The sequence below is a fragment of the Lithobates pipiens genome, unplaced genomic scaffold, assembly GCF_037356315.1.
Source record: "Lithobates pipiens isolate NorthernLeopardFrog02 unplaced genomic scaffold, aLitPip1_a1.2 Scaffold_22, whole genome shotgun sequence".
Taxonomy (NCBI): Eukaryota; Metazoa; Chordata; class Amphibia; order Anura; family Ranidae; genus Lithobates; species Lithobates pipiens.
The window spans coordinates 327,574,100-327,591,957 of NW_027507784.1; the positions used below are offsets into that span (position 1 = coordinate 327,574,100).

At 43.6% G+C, this 17,858-nt stretch overlaps 1 protein-coding gene across 1 annotated transcript in view; it reads left to right on the forward strand.

The window, feature by feature from the left end:
- Positions 1-10,118, forward strand: part of LOC143925038 (uncharacterized) — a 30,934-nt gene extending 20,816 nt beyond the window's left edge. Inside the window, exons 3-4 of the mRNA XM_077449617.1 lie at positions 2,951-3,024; positions 8,222-10,118. Of these exons, the coding sequence (XP_077305743.1) occupies positions 2,951-3,024; positions 8,222-8,640 (493 nt within the window). The 3' untranslated portion in view covers positions 8,641-10,118. The remainder of the gene's footprint in view (positions 1-2,950; positions 3,025-8,221) is intronic.
- The last annotated feature ends 7,740 nt before the right edge of the window (positions 10,119-17,858 follow it).

The following is a 17,858-nucleotide window of genomic DNA, read 5'->3' on the forward strand; positions in this document are numbered from 1 at the left end:
ACATGGCTTTATGTCACATGGGTTGGTCACATGGGTTGATGTCACATGGGGACTGTGACATCGTAAGGGGGCGGAGTCACCATGTGACACCAACCCATGTGACATAAAGCCATGTGACACCGCCCCTTGTCCCTATATAACTGGCCGCGCAGCGCGTCCCTGGCATTGCGGCCGGAGAGATCGTCGAGTCAACATCTCCTGGAGAAGAAGAAGAAGAAGAAGAAGAACGGAAGGCGGCGGCGGCGGCGGCGACAGAAGACCGGGCCACCGCCTGTAAAAGAGCTATAAGAAGGCGCGGTGGCCCGGCAGAAGAACCGAAGAGGGGGACAAGACCCCCGAAGTCGGAAGAAGAGGCCAGCGGCGAGGAAGAAAGCCGGACTCCTCCGCTAGCAAAAGAGCTACAAGAAGATAGCGGAGGAGTCCGGCGAGAAGACCCCCGAAGACGGAAGACCTCCGGAGCTGTGCAATAAAGTATTTTATCTCGTGTGTTGTGTTTTTTTTTGTACTTTTATTTTACAGGTGAATGGATAGGGGTACATTGTACCCCATACTCATTCACATAGGGTGGGGGGCCGGTATCCGGGGGCCCCCCTATTAAAGGGGGCTCCCGGATTCCGATAAGCCCCCCGCCCGCAGACCCCGACAACCAACGGCCAGGGTTGTCGGGAAGAGGCCCTTGTCCTCATCAACATGGGGACAAGGTGCTTTGGGGTGGGGGGGGCCACGCGGCCCCCCCTTCCCCAAGGCACCCCCCATGTTGATGGCACGCGGCCTGGTACGGCTCAGGAGGGGGGCGCTCGCTCGCCCCCCTTTCCTGGCCAGCCGGGTAGCGTGCTCGGACAAGGGTCTGTTGTGGACTTGGGGGGGACCCCCACGCCGATTTTTTTCTGCGTTGGGGTTCCCCTTTAAGTCCATACCAGGCGACGGGGCCAGCGACGTCTCCTTCGCGGGCCCCGCCTACCTGGAGACGCGCTCGAAATGAGCGGACTTTCCTCCGCGTGTGTGGGCGAGTCCGTTCATTTCGAAAGTACAGCGGACTTAGTGCGCCATATTAGTCCGCTGAAAAAGTGCCGTGTGTGGGCAAGTAGCCCGTTCGGAAATTCCGACGGACAGTCTGGCGGAAGTCCGCCAGACTAAGTACGTCGGACAGACGGCTACGTGTGTATGCGGCTTTACATTCACTGAGACAAATGCAATGCATTCTGTGAATGGTGCCTCTGCCAAAAGGACGACCCCGTCTGGTTACTATGCAGCAGGACAACTGCTTGGTACAGGACCCAGACAACAGTTTTGATCATTGTAGTAGCAGCAATTACTACAGTAATTTACAGCTTTCCAAGGATCCCACAGAGATGGTATATGCATATTTACATTGATCAAAGCTGGACCAATGTAACTATGCAATAAAATCTATACCTGGAATTCAGCTTTAAATCAATTTTATTATTAACCCACCAAACAATAACCATTACATAACCCAATTCATATTAACCCTTTCATTACCCACTCCATAGTCACAGACTTTTTAAAATATATTTATCTAATATATAGATAGCATACCCTAATGAACAACTTCAAACTTCATGACATAAAGAGCAACCTATTCTAATAAACACCATTTTTAACATCATTGCAATCTGATCACTGGAGGAGAATAGACTAAGGAAATGCTTCCTCCTTCCTGTAGCAGGCTGATGGCATAATCCCATCCTAGACAATGGGCTCCATTCGCAAAAGCAGATTGCATGCAGTATTTAGGTGTTTTTCCAAATACTGCATGCGATCCTGAAAATGTCAGTTCACTATTGCTGTATGTGGTATTTACTGCATTCAGCAAAAACATCTGTTGACTACCACATAAAACAGCACTAAAGTATATTCGCAAAGGGAAATATATAAATAAATGCATGTTGTAATTAAGTAGTTGTCCAGGCATGTGATAGTTAAAGTGGAAGTAAACCCTCCTATCGTTTTCAGCCAAGGAAGCTGCCATCTTGGCCTCCCTTTAATCTTTAACTGCCATGAAGCTGCACATGTGATCAGTTATGACACCAGCCATTGGATGGTTTGACAGTTTGGTTGAGAGCACATTCAATGTGACAGTTAACATTTCCGGCATGCCGGGAATGTAACTGTTTTTTCAGACTGTTAGATCGATGGGTTTATTTCCGCTTTAAGGAATGTGTTAAATTTAACTGGTTGGTAAGGAGCGAGGGCCAGATTCCGATAAGTCCCCCCCGCACCCCCACAACCACCAGGCCAAGATTGTAGGGAAGAGGCCTTTGTCCTCATCAACATAGGGACAATTGGCTTTGTGGGGGGGGGACAGCAGATGAGTCATGGTTGTGAAGGATGCAGCAGCCACCCGCTCCTTAACAACCAGCTACTTACTGCTTGCTAAGGTACCACAGGCTTTCACTACTAAAATACTGCATCACTTAATAAGTTACCACATGCGGCATTTTAGTAACATTTCATAGTAAATTACTTTTTTTTTTTAAACGCTAAGTAGTATTTTACAGCATTTCTGAAAGCGTTATATTCTGTTTAGTGAATGGAGCCCATTGGCACCTAACTGGAGCTTAGTGACATATTTTTAATGATAAAAGATGGAGCTTCACTGAAAAGTTTTACTGTTGTCTTCAATTGTGACATGCCAGGAATCTATTCATGCAGAATAGAGAGGGATTTACTAAAATGGTTTCACTCAAAATCTGGTAAAGCTGTGCATGGTAGCCAATCATCTTCTAACTACAGCTTGTTCAATTAAGCTTTAGCAATAAAACCTGAACGCTGATTGGTTTCTATTCTGAGCTGCATTTAATTTTACATGCTCCAGATTTAGTAAATACCCCCTATGTATTTCAGCTTTGTATTGTTTTCAGCTCTTTGTCTGGTGTGGAGCTATATAAAACTTTGCATAACTGATGTTACTGTTTATTTCTTTTAGCTGTCTACATAATTTCAAAGTTGATGAAGAAACTTCAATGAAAAAGCTAATAACAAAATGCCAAGAAATCACAGGTAGGTCCTCTTTAGGATGATGAGTGATAATCATGAGCACATGCAAAGATTTCCCCTACTCTGTATGGGAAAAAAAACTTTCCTTTAAATCCCAACACCAGCCAAAAGGTTTTAGTTCGTTTTGAATAGAAAGATGAGTGGTTAGATCCTCTGTCAAGTTCTTATTTCAGCAAAGATAAGAATCAATGGAAGGGAAGGGTCACTATGAATGAGTCTCATGCATCCATAAAAACAACCCTGGTGGCCAGCCCCCCTCCTCTCTGCACCTGTACGGTCCCAAGTTCACTGTGTGTGTGAAGCACTGATGCCGCGTACACATGACCGGACTTTTTGACAGCAAAGAACGAGTCCGTCGGACAATTCGATCGTGTGTGGGCTCCATCGGACCTTTACTTGCCAAAAATCCGGCGGACTTTAGAAATAGAACATGTTTTAAATTTTTCCGCCGGACAGAGAAATCCCTTTGTGTGTATGCTAGTTCGACGGACAAAAACCAATGCTAGGGCAGCTATTGGCTACTGGCCATGAACTTCCTTATTCTAGTCCGGTCGTACGTCTTCACGTTCGAATCCGTCTGACTTTGGTGTGATTGTGTGTGGCCAAGTCCATTCATTCGGAAAGTCTGTCGGAACTCTGCCAAAAGTCTGTCGGAAAGACCGTCGGACCTAGTCCCTCGAAAAGTCCGGTCGTGTGTACGCGGCATTAGAGAGTATGCTCAACCTACCAGAAGTTCAGTGAACTCGAATGTGCAACCTGGAGCCAATTGTGATGAGAAGACATTAAAGGAACTGTTTGTGTCAACATTTTAATAGAACCGAGTAATGGGGAAGCTTTAAGAGGTTACTTAGTGTGCATACATAAAAAAAAAAATTAATTTAGCATTTATTGCTTTTTTTTAAATCAGAAAAAATATTTATTTTTGTCATCCACAATACAGAATATATGTCATTCAGTACACAGTAGAGAAAAGAAACATAGCATTGGTATTAAAAACATAAGAAAGTAAAGTAAAGTTCTCATACAATGATATACTGCTAGTCAATATAGTGCATACAGAACCATTTAAACCAGAATTACAAAGAATAACTTATGTATGAAGACATAGTGCAATCAAAAAGAAAACTAACAGTTGAACCTATCCAGATCCTCAGAGCCCCAAGGGTAAACTAAGAAAAAAAACAAAAACAATCACGACCCACCAAAGCCGCCAATGCCACAAGGAATCTTGTGTAGTGTATGACCCATTCAGCCACTATTCTGGGCTTTTTACATGCTTTACCCCTGTAGGAGCCTGTCCCTAATTAGCTGATGTGGAGCCAAACCCGGGACATCCAACCAGCCTTCCACATTGAGTACAATTTACGTGAAACATTTCCATGTTGGTACGTCAACTTTTCCTGTATCAATAGTTTATTGACATCATCTATCCATTGTCGCCTTTTGAGCACCCTGGGAACATTCCAAAATTGTGTGATCATTTTATGCACAACATATAGCAGTCACAAAACAGCAGTATGAGCTTGTGGAGTTAAAGACTCCTGATGCAGGGCACCCAACAGGCACACAACCGAGTTTTGTGGGATATTAAACATGAATACCTGAGAGATCACGTCCAAGGACCTCCTTTCAGTACCGAAAAAGCTTGGGGAACTTCCAAAGCATATGAATGAGGTCGCCATGATCTCTCTCACATTTCAGGCATAGGAGGGTATTGTGAGTCCCCCCATTTATGAAGTTGTACAGGTGTTTGGTATACCCTGTGTAGCAGATATAAATTAGATAATTTTTGAGAGACAGATACAGACACCAAAGAGGCAAAGGTCAGGCAGAAATCCCATGTCTCCCCATCTATGGCAACTGCATGCCTTTCCTAGCCCCGTCTGCATGGAAGTTTGGAGGAATCCTGTATAGCATTAAGGAGGATATTATAACGTCTGGAAATCATTCCCTTTTTATCTCCTTCCATAAGAATCCCCTGTATTAAGGTATGATCAGTTAACTTAAGTTGAGCACATCTTGATTGCATCTGTAGGGCGTGTCTCAGTTGTAGGTATTTGAAATAATGGTTACATGGGATGGCAAACTCTGCTTGTACCTCCATAAAGGATATGAGAGTTGGCCCATTACATAGCTGTGAGATAAAGCGTAGTCCTGCCCTTTCCCAATCTCTAAACCCTCTGAGTTTCAATAGCTCTCTATTGTTCAGATTTTGCCATAATGGAGTGTGTATTTGAAAACCCTGTATTCCTAGCATCCGTTTAACATATGACCATAAAGTCTTTAATAGAGTCACTGTGGGGGCCCTAGGATTTAAGTACGAGGTAGTAGGCTCTAGAGTGAGGGACCACCAGTCCCCCCTAATCTTTGCTATATTGTAATGTCGACAGACTAATCCTAGCCATCTTTTTATGCCAAATCAATTCCCTAAATTGGGAGTCTATCCTGGCAAACCACTGGTGGGGAACCCAGACGGGGGAGTTATTGAATACATATAACAATTGTGATGCCAAGACCATTTTGATCAGGGTTGATCCTCCCCACTACTGATAATGACAGTTTACACCAAATAGTACATTTCTTATGGAATTTATGAAGGAAATGATTTAAGTTCAATATAGTGAGATGGGTCGGGGGTAACTGAATGCCCAGATAGCGCCTGTAGCATTTCTGCACAGTCAGGGAGGGGGTGGTTATAGGATCTAAAGGCATCAGTATGGACTTGTACCAGTTAATGGAAAAGCCTAATGCCTCAATAAGGGTCATGACGGTCCGCAACGTACTCTGGGTATCACCCAGGTAAAGTAGGGTATCATCAGCGTACATTGACACCACATCAGTGCCTGTACTGCGTCTGATCCCAGTTACATTGGCCTCCTCACGTATCCATTATGCAAGGGGTTCCATTACTACTTTAGTTCCATCAACTGATGCCCCCTATTCCCTAACCACAGCACTGGCCCCTAGTAATGCACTGATTATGCTGACAGCAGCTATTTTGCTTCCTGCCCTGATTCAGACATACTTTATGTTAAGATAAATGACAGTAGGTAGGTCGTCACTGGGTCCCATCAAAATTTTGCTATTGGCCCCTTGATCAGTTACTGGACCCAGGGTAAACTGAGCCAAGTCACTATTATTTCCAGTAGACCATGCAGCTAAATACATGGCCTCCCCGATTATTCCCTTGCAGTGGATAGATACCTTTAATTATTTAGGAGGCGATTCAGTTCGCATTGTGCGCTATATAAGTATTTCATTCATTCATTCAATCACTCACCAAGCCTCAGATTTCCTTACCCTAAATCTGCTTCCAGTTCTCCAAGAGGTAAAGATAAAGCTGAAGGCAGGGGAGAGCTTGCCCTTGTCTTTACTTTGACGTATTAACTTTATAAATATAAAATTATCTCTAAATTTACCAAATTTTTTCAGCAATCCCCATGGTGGATACCAAAGTCCTTTTTTGCAAAGCTGAATCAGCTTTTCTCCTCCGCCATGTTATAAATTGACCACCTTAATGCTTCCTAACACACAGGGAGGCCTTGCCTTTCCTGACTGCCATAAATATTTCTTGGCTGCTCAATTGGTAACAGTGGCATAATGGCTGATTCCTGACTTATCTAACACTTCTACTTTCTTGGAGGATGCGGTGGTCCGTTCCCTGGAAGCCCTCAAATTTCTTACATTTAGAGGTCTACAGGCCCCCTATGCCCTAACTCCTTCCTTGCTTACTACTAGGCGTGCCTGAAAAGTCGGTCTAGCCTGTGAGGGCTATCAGAAATTGGCTGTGATCCCCAAATGCTCCAATATGGCTTAACCCTACCCTGCCCCATTTCTATATGCTACCAGATCTATATGCTTGCACTAAGTATAATATTAAGATGATTTCTCAAGTGGTTTCGCAGTATTCTTTAGTTCCCCTCTCTCAACTTTCCTCCAATTGTAATATTTCCACAAATGATCTTTTTTGCTATCTACAGCTCACTCATGCCTTCACCATTCAGTTCCCGCAATCCTCCTGTATGGTTGTCTAATTGGAATTAAAGCTGTTGGTCCGCTCAGAGTGGGATGAGAAACCTACCTCTCATCTCTACACCCATTTAATTTTTGTGTCCTTACCCCCCTTAGAAGGGCTTTGGACCCGTTGGCAGCTCGACATTCCAGAATTGGACAATGATAATTGAGATGATATTTGGGATCTCTCCTTCCATACTTTGGTCTCATTACGTGATCAACTCGTACAATTTAAAATAGTACACAGAGCCTACTTAACCCCCTACAGACTCCACAAGATGAACCCATCCATATCGTCTGAGTGTTGGAGGTGTGGTAACTCTCCGGGAGATTTCTCACACATATTTTTGTCCTGTCCTAGGGTTGTGGGATATTGGGAGGAGGTGCTTGATTAACCTAGTTATATCTATATCAATACAACCCTCTATGGGTGTTTGCTTGTTAGGCCTTGTTAACAATCTAGTTCCAACTGTAACGGAGCAAACTCTGGTTAGTCCCCTCCTGTTTTATGCCAGGAAGACCATCACAATGCAGTGAAAAAACCCTCTCACCTATACCTCTCCTTTTGGAAACAGCTTATGAACAACAGCCTACCTCTGAACAAAGACACCTACACAAATAGAGGTTTCCCTAAAAAATATGACAAGGTATGGCCTAAATGGTTAGCGGAGCCCTAGACTGTCTCGGACATATCGCAAAGACACCATACTTAATAAGCCTAGTTAGTTTCTCTGACATCTCTTATATATTTTTTTACTTTGATTGTTGTTTTTCATGTAATAATGTCTGATAGTATGAGCAGCACCCTCAAAATACATGGTGTAGCCCTTTTTACTTGTATCTTGTTCCTTGCTCAATGTGATGTTTACCCACGAGGGTTTCACCATCAAGATATGTACTGGCCTTGTCTTGTTTGTCTAATTGTTATTTTGATTTGTGTTTATTACATTAATACCTGTTCTGGTGACAAGTAAGAGGGAAATTCTCCACATTCGTAGGAATTTCATAGGAATTTCTTATACTCGATTGCGTCTCTGGAGCAGAAGGTTAGGAAAATCTCCTCAATGAAACACAGGAGGCAAAAAATAAACTGATGGGGTTTTCAACTCTTCTCTACTCTAACCCAAAAAAAAAGTTTTGACTGCACACACACTTTAATGTTTTGTCATTTTGTCTTGATAAACAGGAATCCCACCTATTCTTGTGATCACCAATGTAGGCCCCCCAAACACCAGATCTGGAAATGGCGAAGAATTCATAAAAAAATTTGGAGATATGGGGTGCACTAACAGAATTTGTCTGGAGAATTACACTGAAAACAGCTCAAAGAGGAGCCAAGAGGCTGATGATCAATTCCTCTGCTTCCTTGAAGTTTGTATGAACGAGGCAGAACATGTCATCCAGCAAAGGGGGAGGCGGGACCCGTTAGACATATTTGCTAAGAATGTGGCTGAGCAAATCAAGGAAGAGAAAGAAGAGGATGATAGACAGAGGAGACTGCTAAAGAGAGAACTGGAAGAGACACAGACTAAAGTGAGAGACTTGGAAGAATGTTTGAGAAAAGAGGAAGCAAAGGCATGGCATAAAAGATGTTCAATCTTGTAATGAAACTGGAAGATATGTCAGAGGGGTAATAATAAGTGGTGCCCCGTGCATGTTTGGGGAAAAGGCTGAACTTTCAACCTCCCCAGTGCATACTTTCCCTTTCTTCTCTCCTCTGCTCTCCATTCAGCGACAACTGAAATACTCAGTACTTATGGTGACTCACCCTCCACCTTTTTTTTTTTTTTGAAAGGTGTTTATTTCGTTTTCAGCAATGCAAAACAGAATAAAACATTACAGTGTCCTACATGGAGATTACACATGTGTATAATGCAAAGATATATATATTTCCTATCATGTAGGGCAAACAGGTTTTACTGAAACTCTTGAAAAGAAGACAATATCACCCGATCCCCCCACAACCAAATTAGTTGTAGTTGGGGAGAGGAATCAGGATAAGCCATACTCAAAAGAGGTACTTTTCCAATGAACCAACTGAAACCAAAACAACAACAAACACACAAATCACTCATTCATCCATTCATACCCACCTCCGTCACACCAATATCTTGAGGTGCCTTGGACCTCGCCTCCATTACAGAAATGTAACATACCTCATAGCTTGCGAAACATTTTCTTATCTACTTTGTTATAAGTCCTTCTCCAGGTCCTTCGATCCCCTGCTGATCAGGATTAATCAGTTCAGCTGGGAGGATAGAACTACACCCCAGAAGGAGTTGGAAACATCTAACCACACTTTAGCAATTTTTTTTGAACATCTTCTACTCTTATAGATAAGCTTGGATTTGGGGAGTTCCCCATTGGCAGCAGCGCTTTGCAGATGCTTTATTTGGCTGCTAGCGGGGATTACAATCGCCCCGCTATCGGCCAAAAAGCGCCGCTAAAGTGACGGTACCGGTGCTTTACTAAAACTGTCATTCAAATCTCTCAATTTATAATTTGGAGCCTGTGAATTAATGGGGATACGTTTGTTATAAATTCACAAAAACAGGATTTTTTTTTAAACATTTCTTTTTTAACTTCAATATGGAGGAGGGGTGGTCTGCATCTGGTCAGTGGATGGCGCTCAGAATTCTGTTCCAGATCTGAATTGAGTTTTAGGGTGCAGAGGACCTTCTGTTGGGCTCCTGAGCTCTAGATAGTAAAATTAATCCTCTAATCTAGAATAATGTATAACAGAGCAATCAGGAATAGATCCAAGGTTCTTAATGTATTAATGATTTAATCACTGATACATGAACTAAATAAAATCTCAGTCTAAACAACAAGACATGGACTTTGATTCTTTGATAAGTCATATCTCCAAACTGTAATATATGTGTATTTGTTAACTTTTATAATCCCACACATAGGTTGGACTTGTGTCTTTTTTCAACCTCACCTACTATGTATGTAACTTTTACCAATATGACATAGATGTACTGTATATTTGCTTGGCTGCCTTTAAATACCTCTTGTATATATCTAGATGTACTGTATTGGCTTGTTGTGACAGATTTATTAAAGGGGTTGGGAATCTTCGCTCAATTTATTCAATTCTTTAACCTTCCCTGCCCTTTAAGAGGTTTATGATGCCAGGAGGGGGGGGGCTTAGGATCATGATTGCCGTGATTGGCTGTTTTCCCGATCGCAAGCAATGATCAGAAGCTTTAAGTTAGGCGTCGGTAACTGTGTCAAGATCGTGCAGTGCGTGCGCTCTTAGCACAGCTGTTTGGGCAGCAATTCTTGCAAATATATGGCCCCTCAGCGCCAAGCACCAGGCGCCGAGAGGTTGCATATTTGCATGTGGCCAGCGCCAAGGGGTTAATTGTTGGATTCTAACCACAATGGAGGGCTTGTGATCTCCTTTTACATTCTGATATACATTTCCCATGCTTTATTTACAATATAAGGATAGATGTATGGAGGCTGTGTAGTAGGATGTAGTAGGATGTTGTATCTGTACTTTGTAATAGAAGTGGAATTTAACAGTAAACCTTTCTCTAAAATGATCCAACGCAGTCCTCCCACCTATCCTACCTACCCTGTGTAAAAAAGATCTGTATACTTACCCTTATTTAATCCACTCAGGTCACTGCAGCTCCGGCTGCTCTGTGTCAGTAAGTGGCTGATGCTGGGGAGAGGAGGGAGCACCGACAATGGCTGGGCTATGGAAACCTATGGGTGATGTCACTGCTCTCGGAATTCCCAGCTGCTGTTGAGCATTTCCTGACACATGGGAACTGGAGCTGCCGAATCACCAGACTGGACCGAAGCAGACAAAAAAAGGTAAGTATACCGTTTTTTTTTTTTACAGGGTAGCATGATAGATGGGGGGGGGGGGCATTTTAAAGAATAATTGAATTCCACTTTAATAATTTTAAACGGTGGTAATTTATATCTATTAAAGCTACTGAATGTTTAGTCAAGTGATTTGGCTCTATGAGCTTTTTACTAAAAATCACTTGATATACAAGTTTTTATTGCTGTCTGTGTCCCTTTTGGGGAGATTCACCTCTCTCTTTGTACTGGTGATGACTTTACCAAAAAAAAAAAAAATTGGGCTAAATCCATAATTTTGCCATTGGCCCTAGAGCAAAGGGTAAGGGGAAATATTTCAATGGGGCCACTTGTTCTGGAAACAAATATCTAAGCGGGAACTACCCCTCACTTTTGAACATTTCCTCTAACTTCTTTTTTTTTTTAATCAGAAAGAGTTTTTATTAGAGAAACATAATGGTACAAGACATCCATACAATGGCCTCACATAATGAGAACACACACAATATGAAATCAGAGTAACAAACATAATCTTCCCAGAACCAGCATATCAAGGAGGTGCAGTAAATAAGAATAAGGGAGACCGGATAATAGACAGGATGTCAGCAAATCTGTCCTCAGCATAAGAAGCAAGAGGGAAAAAGGAGAAAACTATTGTGCAGTTACAGTATTCAAATTTTACATTTTCTTAGTCAATAGGAACAAAAAAATATATAAAAAAATAAAAAAAGAAGTAACAGAAAAAGAAAGCAGAATAAACTAGGGGGAGGGAGAGATAGTCAGAGATCCCTGAGCCACGGAACATATAGAACCAGTACCGTACGCAATACCCACAGTTATTGGCATTCAAAAGCATTCTTCAACAATTGTATACATCCAAACCAAACAGGTAAGACAGGACCCATGGGAAATATCAAGGACAGATCAGCCCTGCAGTAACCTATTCTGAATCAACTGGTGCGGTGCCAGACCTGGGACGTCCAGCCAGTCCTGCCACATATTATAAAACTTTTGGGGGGTATTTCTATGTTGGTATGCCAGCTTTTCACGTATCAACATCCTGTTAACCCGATCAATCCACTGTTGCCTGCTGGGTACCCTGGGTGCGATCCACATCTGGGCTATCAGTTTACGAGCCATATAAAGCAGCCTGAGAATCGCTGTGCAAACGGCCGGGGTAAGGGACTCCTCGTCCAGGGCCCCCAGCAGGCATATCACCGGGCTTGTGGGAATCATGATTCGAAATACCTGATGAATAGTTTCCAGAATCGTAGTCCAGTAACGAGTCAGCTTAGGGCACTTCCAGAACATATGGAGAAGGTCACCGTGGTCTCTCTTACATTTAGGGCACAGGGGGGAGTCCCGGAGGCCCCAAGCATACAATTTAGCTGGTGTCTTATAGGCTCTATGTAACAAATAAAGATGGGAAAGTCTCTGGGAGGCCGACACCGATACCCTGTGGGCAGACATAAGACAGAGATCCCAGGTCTCACCATCTAGAGGTCCTAGGTCCCCTTCCCATCCACGCCTGCACGGCAACATAGCCGAGTCTTGAAGCACCCCGGTAATAATGGCATACCCCTTAGAAATCATACCCTTCCTACTGTCCGTCATCATTATAGAGTGTATAATTGCATGGTCAACCAAGGCAAGTGGGGTAGCTCTGGACTGAGATTGTAAAGCGTGTCTCAATTGAAGGTATTTAAAAAAATCAGTGCGTGGTAGTGCGAACTCCCTCTGTAGCTCCAAAAAAGACTTAAGGGTGGGGCCATTGTATAATTGGGTCAAGTATTCCAGACCTTTCACTTGCCAGCTGCGGAAACCTTTGAGTCTCAGCAGCTGATAATAAAAACCATTGTCCCAAATAGGGGTTAGAGAAAAAAAGCCCTGGATTTTCAACAGTCGCTTAATATATTTCCAGAGTGTGTTTAATAAGACCACAGTCGGAGCTCCCTTAGGAAGATGAGGGAAGCCCGCCTCTAAGTTTGAGAACGCTACACGGTGGTGAGCCGTATTGCTCAGCAACTTGCGAACAGGGTCCAGTGAATCTTCCAGTCCCCAGCCACATAAGCTGCTGTAGTTGAGACGCCAAAAAATAGGCCCTGGCATGTGGAACAGCCAGGCCCCCGTCCTCTTTACCATATTGTAACGTTCGCAAACTAATCCTGGCAGCTTTTTTACGCCAAATTAGTTCTCTGAATTGGGAGTCTATTTTGTCAAACCAGTACTTGGGTATCCACACCGGGGAGTTGTGGCAAACGTATAATAATTGGGGAGCCCAGACCATTTTTATAAGATTAGCCCGCCCCACCACTGATAACGGTAATTTGCACCAAGCCTTGCATTTTTCCCTAAATTTAGTCAGCAGGGGGACCAGGTTTAATTGAATATAGTGTGTGACCTCTCGGGAAACCTGCACCCCCAAATATCTGAAAGTGGACACCACTTGAATCATAGCTGCACAGTCAGGGAGGGCGGTCGGTATGGGGTCTAGGGGTAAGAGTACTGACTTATTCCAGTTAATAGAAAAGCCAGAAAGAGCACCAAAGTCCGTAATTAGGGTCATAACGGCCGACAGGGAGCCCTGCGTGTCACCTAGGTATAGCAAAGTATTGTCTGCATAGAGCGATACTACATCCACACCCGTGTTACGAATAAAACCTTTAATATCAGCATCTCCCCTGATCCTAGCAGCAAGAGGCTCAAGAGCCAGAGCAAAGAGCAAGGGAGATAAAGGGCAACCCTGCCTGGTACCACGAAACAAGGGAAAGGGTTCCGATGTTGCAGAGTTAACCCTAATCCTAGCTACAGGGTTAGCATAAAGTAGTCTGACCCATCCAATAAACCGTCTGCCTAGGCCCATCTTTTCCAAAACCTTCCACAGGTAAGGCCACTCGACACTGTCGAAGGCCTTAGCTGCATCCAGCGAAAGGATGGCTCGGTTACCAGGGTTTAATACAGGGACTTGAATATTTAGATAAAGACGTCGTATGTTTTGTGCCGTGGATCTCGTGGGTATAAAACCCGCCTGGTCATAGTGCACTAACTTCTGAATAACGTGAGACAATCTGGTCGCCATGACTCTAGTCAGCAACTTAACATCCGTTGTAAGTAGGGAGATAGGCCGGTAGGAGTCAGGGGACGTTGGCTCTTTTTCCTCTAACTTCTTATTGCATCTCTTTGACAAGAAGTGAAGAGAAATTTCCCAAACGGTACCCAGATGGCAAAAAAATAAAAAATAAATCAAAGAAACAATCAGGTGTTTTAATTCTCTCCAACTCCATCCAAAAAACATGTTATGGCTATACATAGTGTCTACTTCTTTAGTAAATCAGTCCACGTATGATGATATAAATGCATTTGTATTTATGTTCTTCAATAAAATTGTTTTTAAAAATGAAAACAAGAGTTAGATGTCTATCTATTGTCATGGATGTCAACCACAAAAAGTATTTCCATCATACTTCACACTACTACTTCTGGAGGTAATACCATCAGAAAAAGAATTAATACATTGCTTTTACGAATGACGTTTGGGTTGAGGTCTACTGTGAGGATGAGGCAAACCCTCCCTGTTTGCGGTTCTGTGGGATTTCACAAGCTGAATGCTTTGTAATCATAATTAATTGCAAGGGCCTTTGGAAGTACAGCTGGCATAGAACAGCAAATAATGAGGGCTTTGTTATGTGCCAACCCCCCTCAATATAAAAGGCAGCAGCCATAGTGGTGTATTGGAAGCTGTTGCAGGGAAAGGATAGAGAGACTAGAGTCAGTTAGGAGTTTGTAATATAAATCAATAATGTTGCGCTACCTATAAATTATTTAAAAAAATGCCAATTTTATGAAAAGAGTCTACGTGAAACGGTGAACAAATATTAAAGCAATCTTCTTTATCTTAATCTTACCGACAGGAATGACTGTACAGTTGGCATTTATATCTCTTATTAGATGTAAGTGCAATTTTTAATTGGTTTAATAAACTAGTAAACGATTTACACTATTGAATGATCTCTTTGCCTATATACATTCATCCATGGGAATTGCAGTTGAGGAGAGATGGTCCAAGGTCCATAGGGGCATACAACATCTCACTGATGGTTGTGACTATTGCTTGCTTGACCCTTCTAGAAAGATTGAAGGTCAGTACGATCTGGTAAGCACCCTTATTATCAGAGGTGGTGGTATTCACATAAAGAGTCTTTTTCACTTGAGGTACAGGAGCTCTGAATGAACTTTTAAAGAAGATCGCTTTAATATTTTTTTACCTTTCAATGTGGACTCTATTCATTACAGGCATACCCCACTTTTAAGTACACAATGGGGTTTTATTTACTAAAGCTGGAAAGTGCAAAATCAGGCTCACTTCTGTATAGAAACCAATGAGCTTCTAACCTCGGCTTGTTCAATTAAGCTTTGGTAATAAAACCTGGAAGCTCATTGATTTCTATGCAGAAGTGAGCCTGATTCTGCACTTTCCAGCTTTAATAAATAAAACCCCATTGTGTACTTAAAAGTGGGGTATGCCTGTATATTGCATTTTTAAAATAATTTATATATAGCGTGACTTTGTTGATATGGATTTGTTTACTTGCTGATATCACATGGTTAAATCACTGCTTTGCACTATTATTTTGCTGTCTTACACTGTTATCTTAGAGCACAGTATGGACATTAGTGCGGTTTTTCCAATTTAGATCTGACAGATCTAAATTGTACCTTGACTCTGATTGCTAGCGCTGGTCCTGCTTCTGCATTGCACCTTACGTGATGACCTTGGCGAGAAGGTGGAGACACCACCAGAAAAGAGGAGGAGCTTTGTGGGACCATTTGCCACTATCAAGGCTGATGGGAAGGAAGCCTGAGGAACTATAAATGAAGGTAAATAATTCTATCTAATAGGTCCATCCACCCCATGAGTCAAGACCCAAAGTAGAGTGGAAACCCCTTTTATAAAACAGGACTTTAAGGCGTGCCTCAATGGGAGATACCAGAAACATGGAGTGTGATTCATGGAATTGTCGACATTTTAAGATACAAAATGCTATTAAAATGACACAGTTTTAAAATCCAAATGTGAATACATTTCCATAATATACCATATTGACATATTTCCTACAATCATGTACCAATGTGTACTCACGGGGGACATTTGAGGGGTGGAGGATATGTGCTAAGAGGGGGTGATTTTTTTTTCTGGGGGGGAAATTTGCACTGGGGGTATTTGGGGGATGGCGGAGGTCAGAGGTTTCTGCTGGGAGGAGGGGACTTCAGCGGGGAGGGGGGGGATTTGTACTGGAGGAAGGGGGGGATTTATGATTAGGAGGTAATCAGAGAAAGAGGCCATTTGGTATTGATGGAGCTGGGAATCTCCTCCCCCCCAAAAGAAAAAATTGGGCATTAATCTGTATGATTTTTTAGTTATGAGACATGCAGCATAAATGTAGACTTTTTGTGGTTGTGTAGGTTGATGGCATGGGGTGATGCTGTGCGCCACACACTCAGGGGACCTTCCTATTTGGCGGGCACAGGAAGCCCGAGCTTCCACACGTGGAGCACTGTCTCCACCCCTGTTTGGGGAGGTTCCTCTCACCTGGCAAATAGCCATGTAAGTACAGGGGAGCTGGTATCTCTCTCTATGGCTACTCGTGCCTCCATACACCTTGATGCAAACTGTTTCAACAAACACATATAGGTATGTCTCTCCTTTGGCTATATTTCCGGATGTACTGAATATGGGTTTTGTATTACCATGTTTCGTGACAGAGATCTATCTGTTTACTTTCTATGTTTTTAGATTGTACAAAACTGGTTGTCTTTTCAGCATCGGAATTGCAGTGGGCTGTTTTTATAGCTTTATGTAAATTTTTGCAATTATACTAGGACTGGGAAGCTTTCTAGGTATGTAGCCTTATGCCGCGTACATACGTAGCAGACTATCTGGCGGACTTAGTCTGGCGGACTGTCCGCCGGACTGTCCGCCGGACTTTACGAACGAGCTACCTGCCCACACACGGTACTTTTGCGGCATACTAATATGGCGTACTAAGTCCGCCGGACTATCCGCCGTACTTTTGAAATGAACGGACTCGCCCACACACACGGAGGAAAGTCCGCTCATTTTGAGCGCGGCTCCAGGTAGCCGGGACCAGCGAAGGAGGCGTCGCTGGCCCCGTCACCTGGTATGGACTTAAAGGAGAATCCCCCAGGTCCATATCAGACCCTTATCCGAGCACACTACCCGGCCGGCCAGGAAAGGGGGTGGGAACGAACGAGCAGCCCCCCCACCTCCTGAGCCGTACCAGGCCGCGTGCCCTCAACATGGGGGGTGTCTCGGCCCCCCCACCCCAAAGCACCTTGTCCCCATGTTGATGAGGACAAGGGCCTCTTCCCGACAACCCTGGACGTTGGTTGTCGGGGTCTGCGGGCGGGGGGCTTATCGGAATCCGGGAGCCCCCTTTAATAAGGGGGCCCCCGTATCCCGGCCCCCCACCCTATGTGAATGAGTATGGGGTACAATGTACCCCTACCCATTCACCTGTGAAAAAAACAAAAAAAAAACACAACACACAAGGGTTAAAATAGTTTATTGCACAGCTCCGGGGGTCTTCCGTCTTCGGGGGTCTTCTCTCTGGACTCCTCCGCTATCTTCTGCTAGCTCTTTTACTAGTGGAGAAAACTGGCTTTCTTCTTCGCCGCCGCCGCCCTCTTCTTCCGACTTCGGGGGTCTTGTCCCCCTCTTCGGTTCTTCTTGCCGGGCCACCACGCCTTCTTCTAGCTCTTTTATAAGCGGTGGCCCGGTCTTCTGTCGCCGCTGTCTTCTGGCCTTCTGTTCTTCTCTTCTTCTCTTATGGAGATGTTGCCTCGTCACTGTCTCCGGTCACTATGACAGGATGCTCGGCATGCAGCGACTTATATAGGGACATCACCGGATGATGTCCCCGCCCATTATGATGTCATAGTCCCAGCATCCTCTGGGACTGTGACATCATAATGGGCGGGGA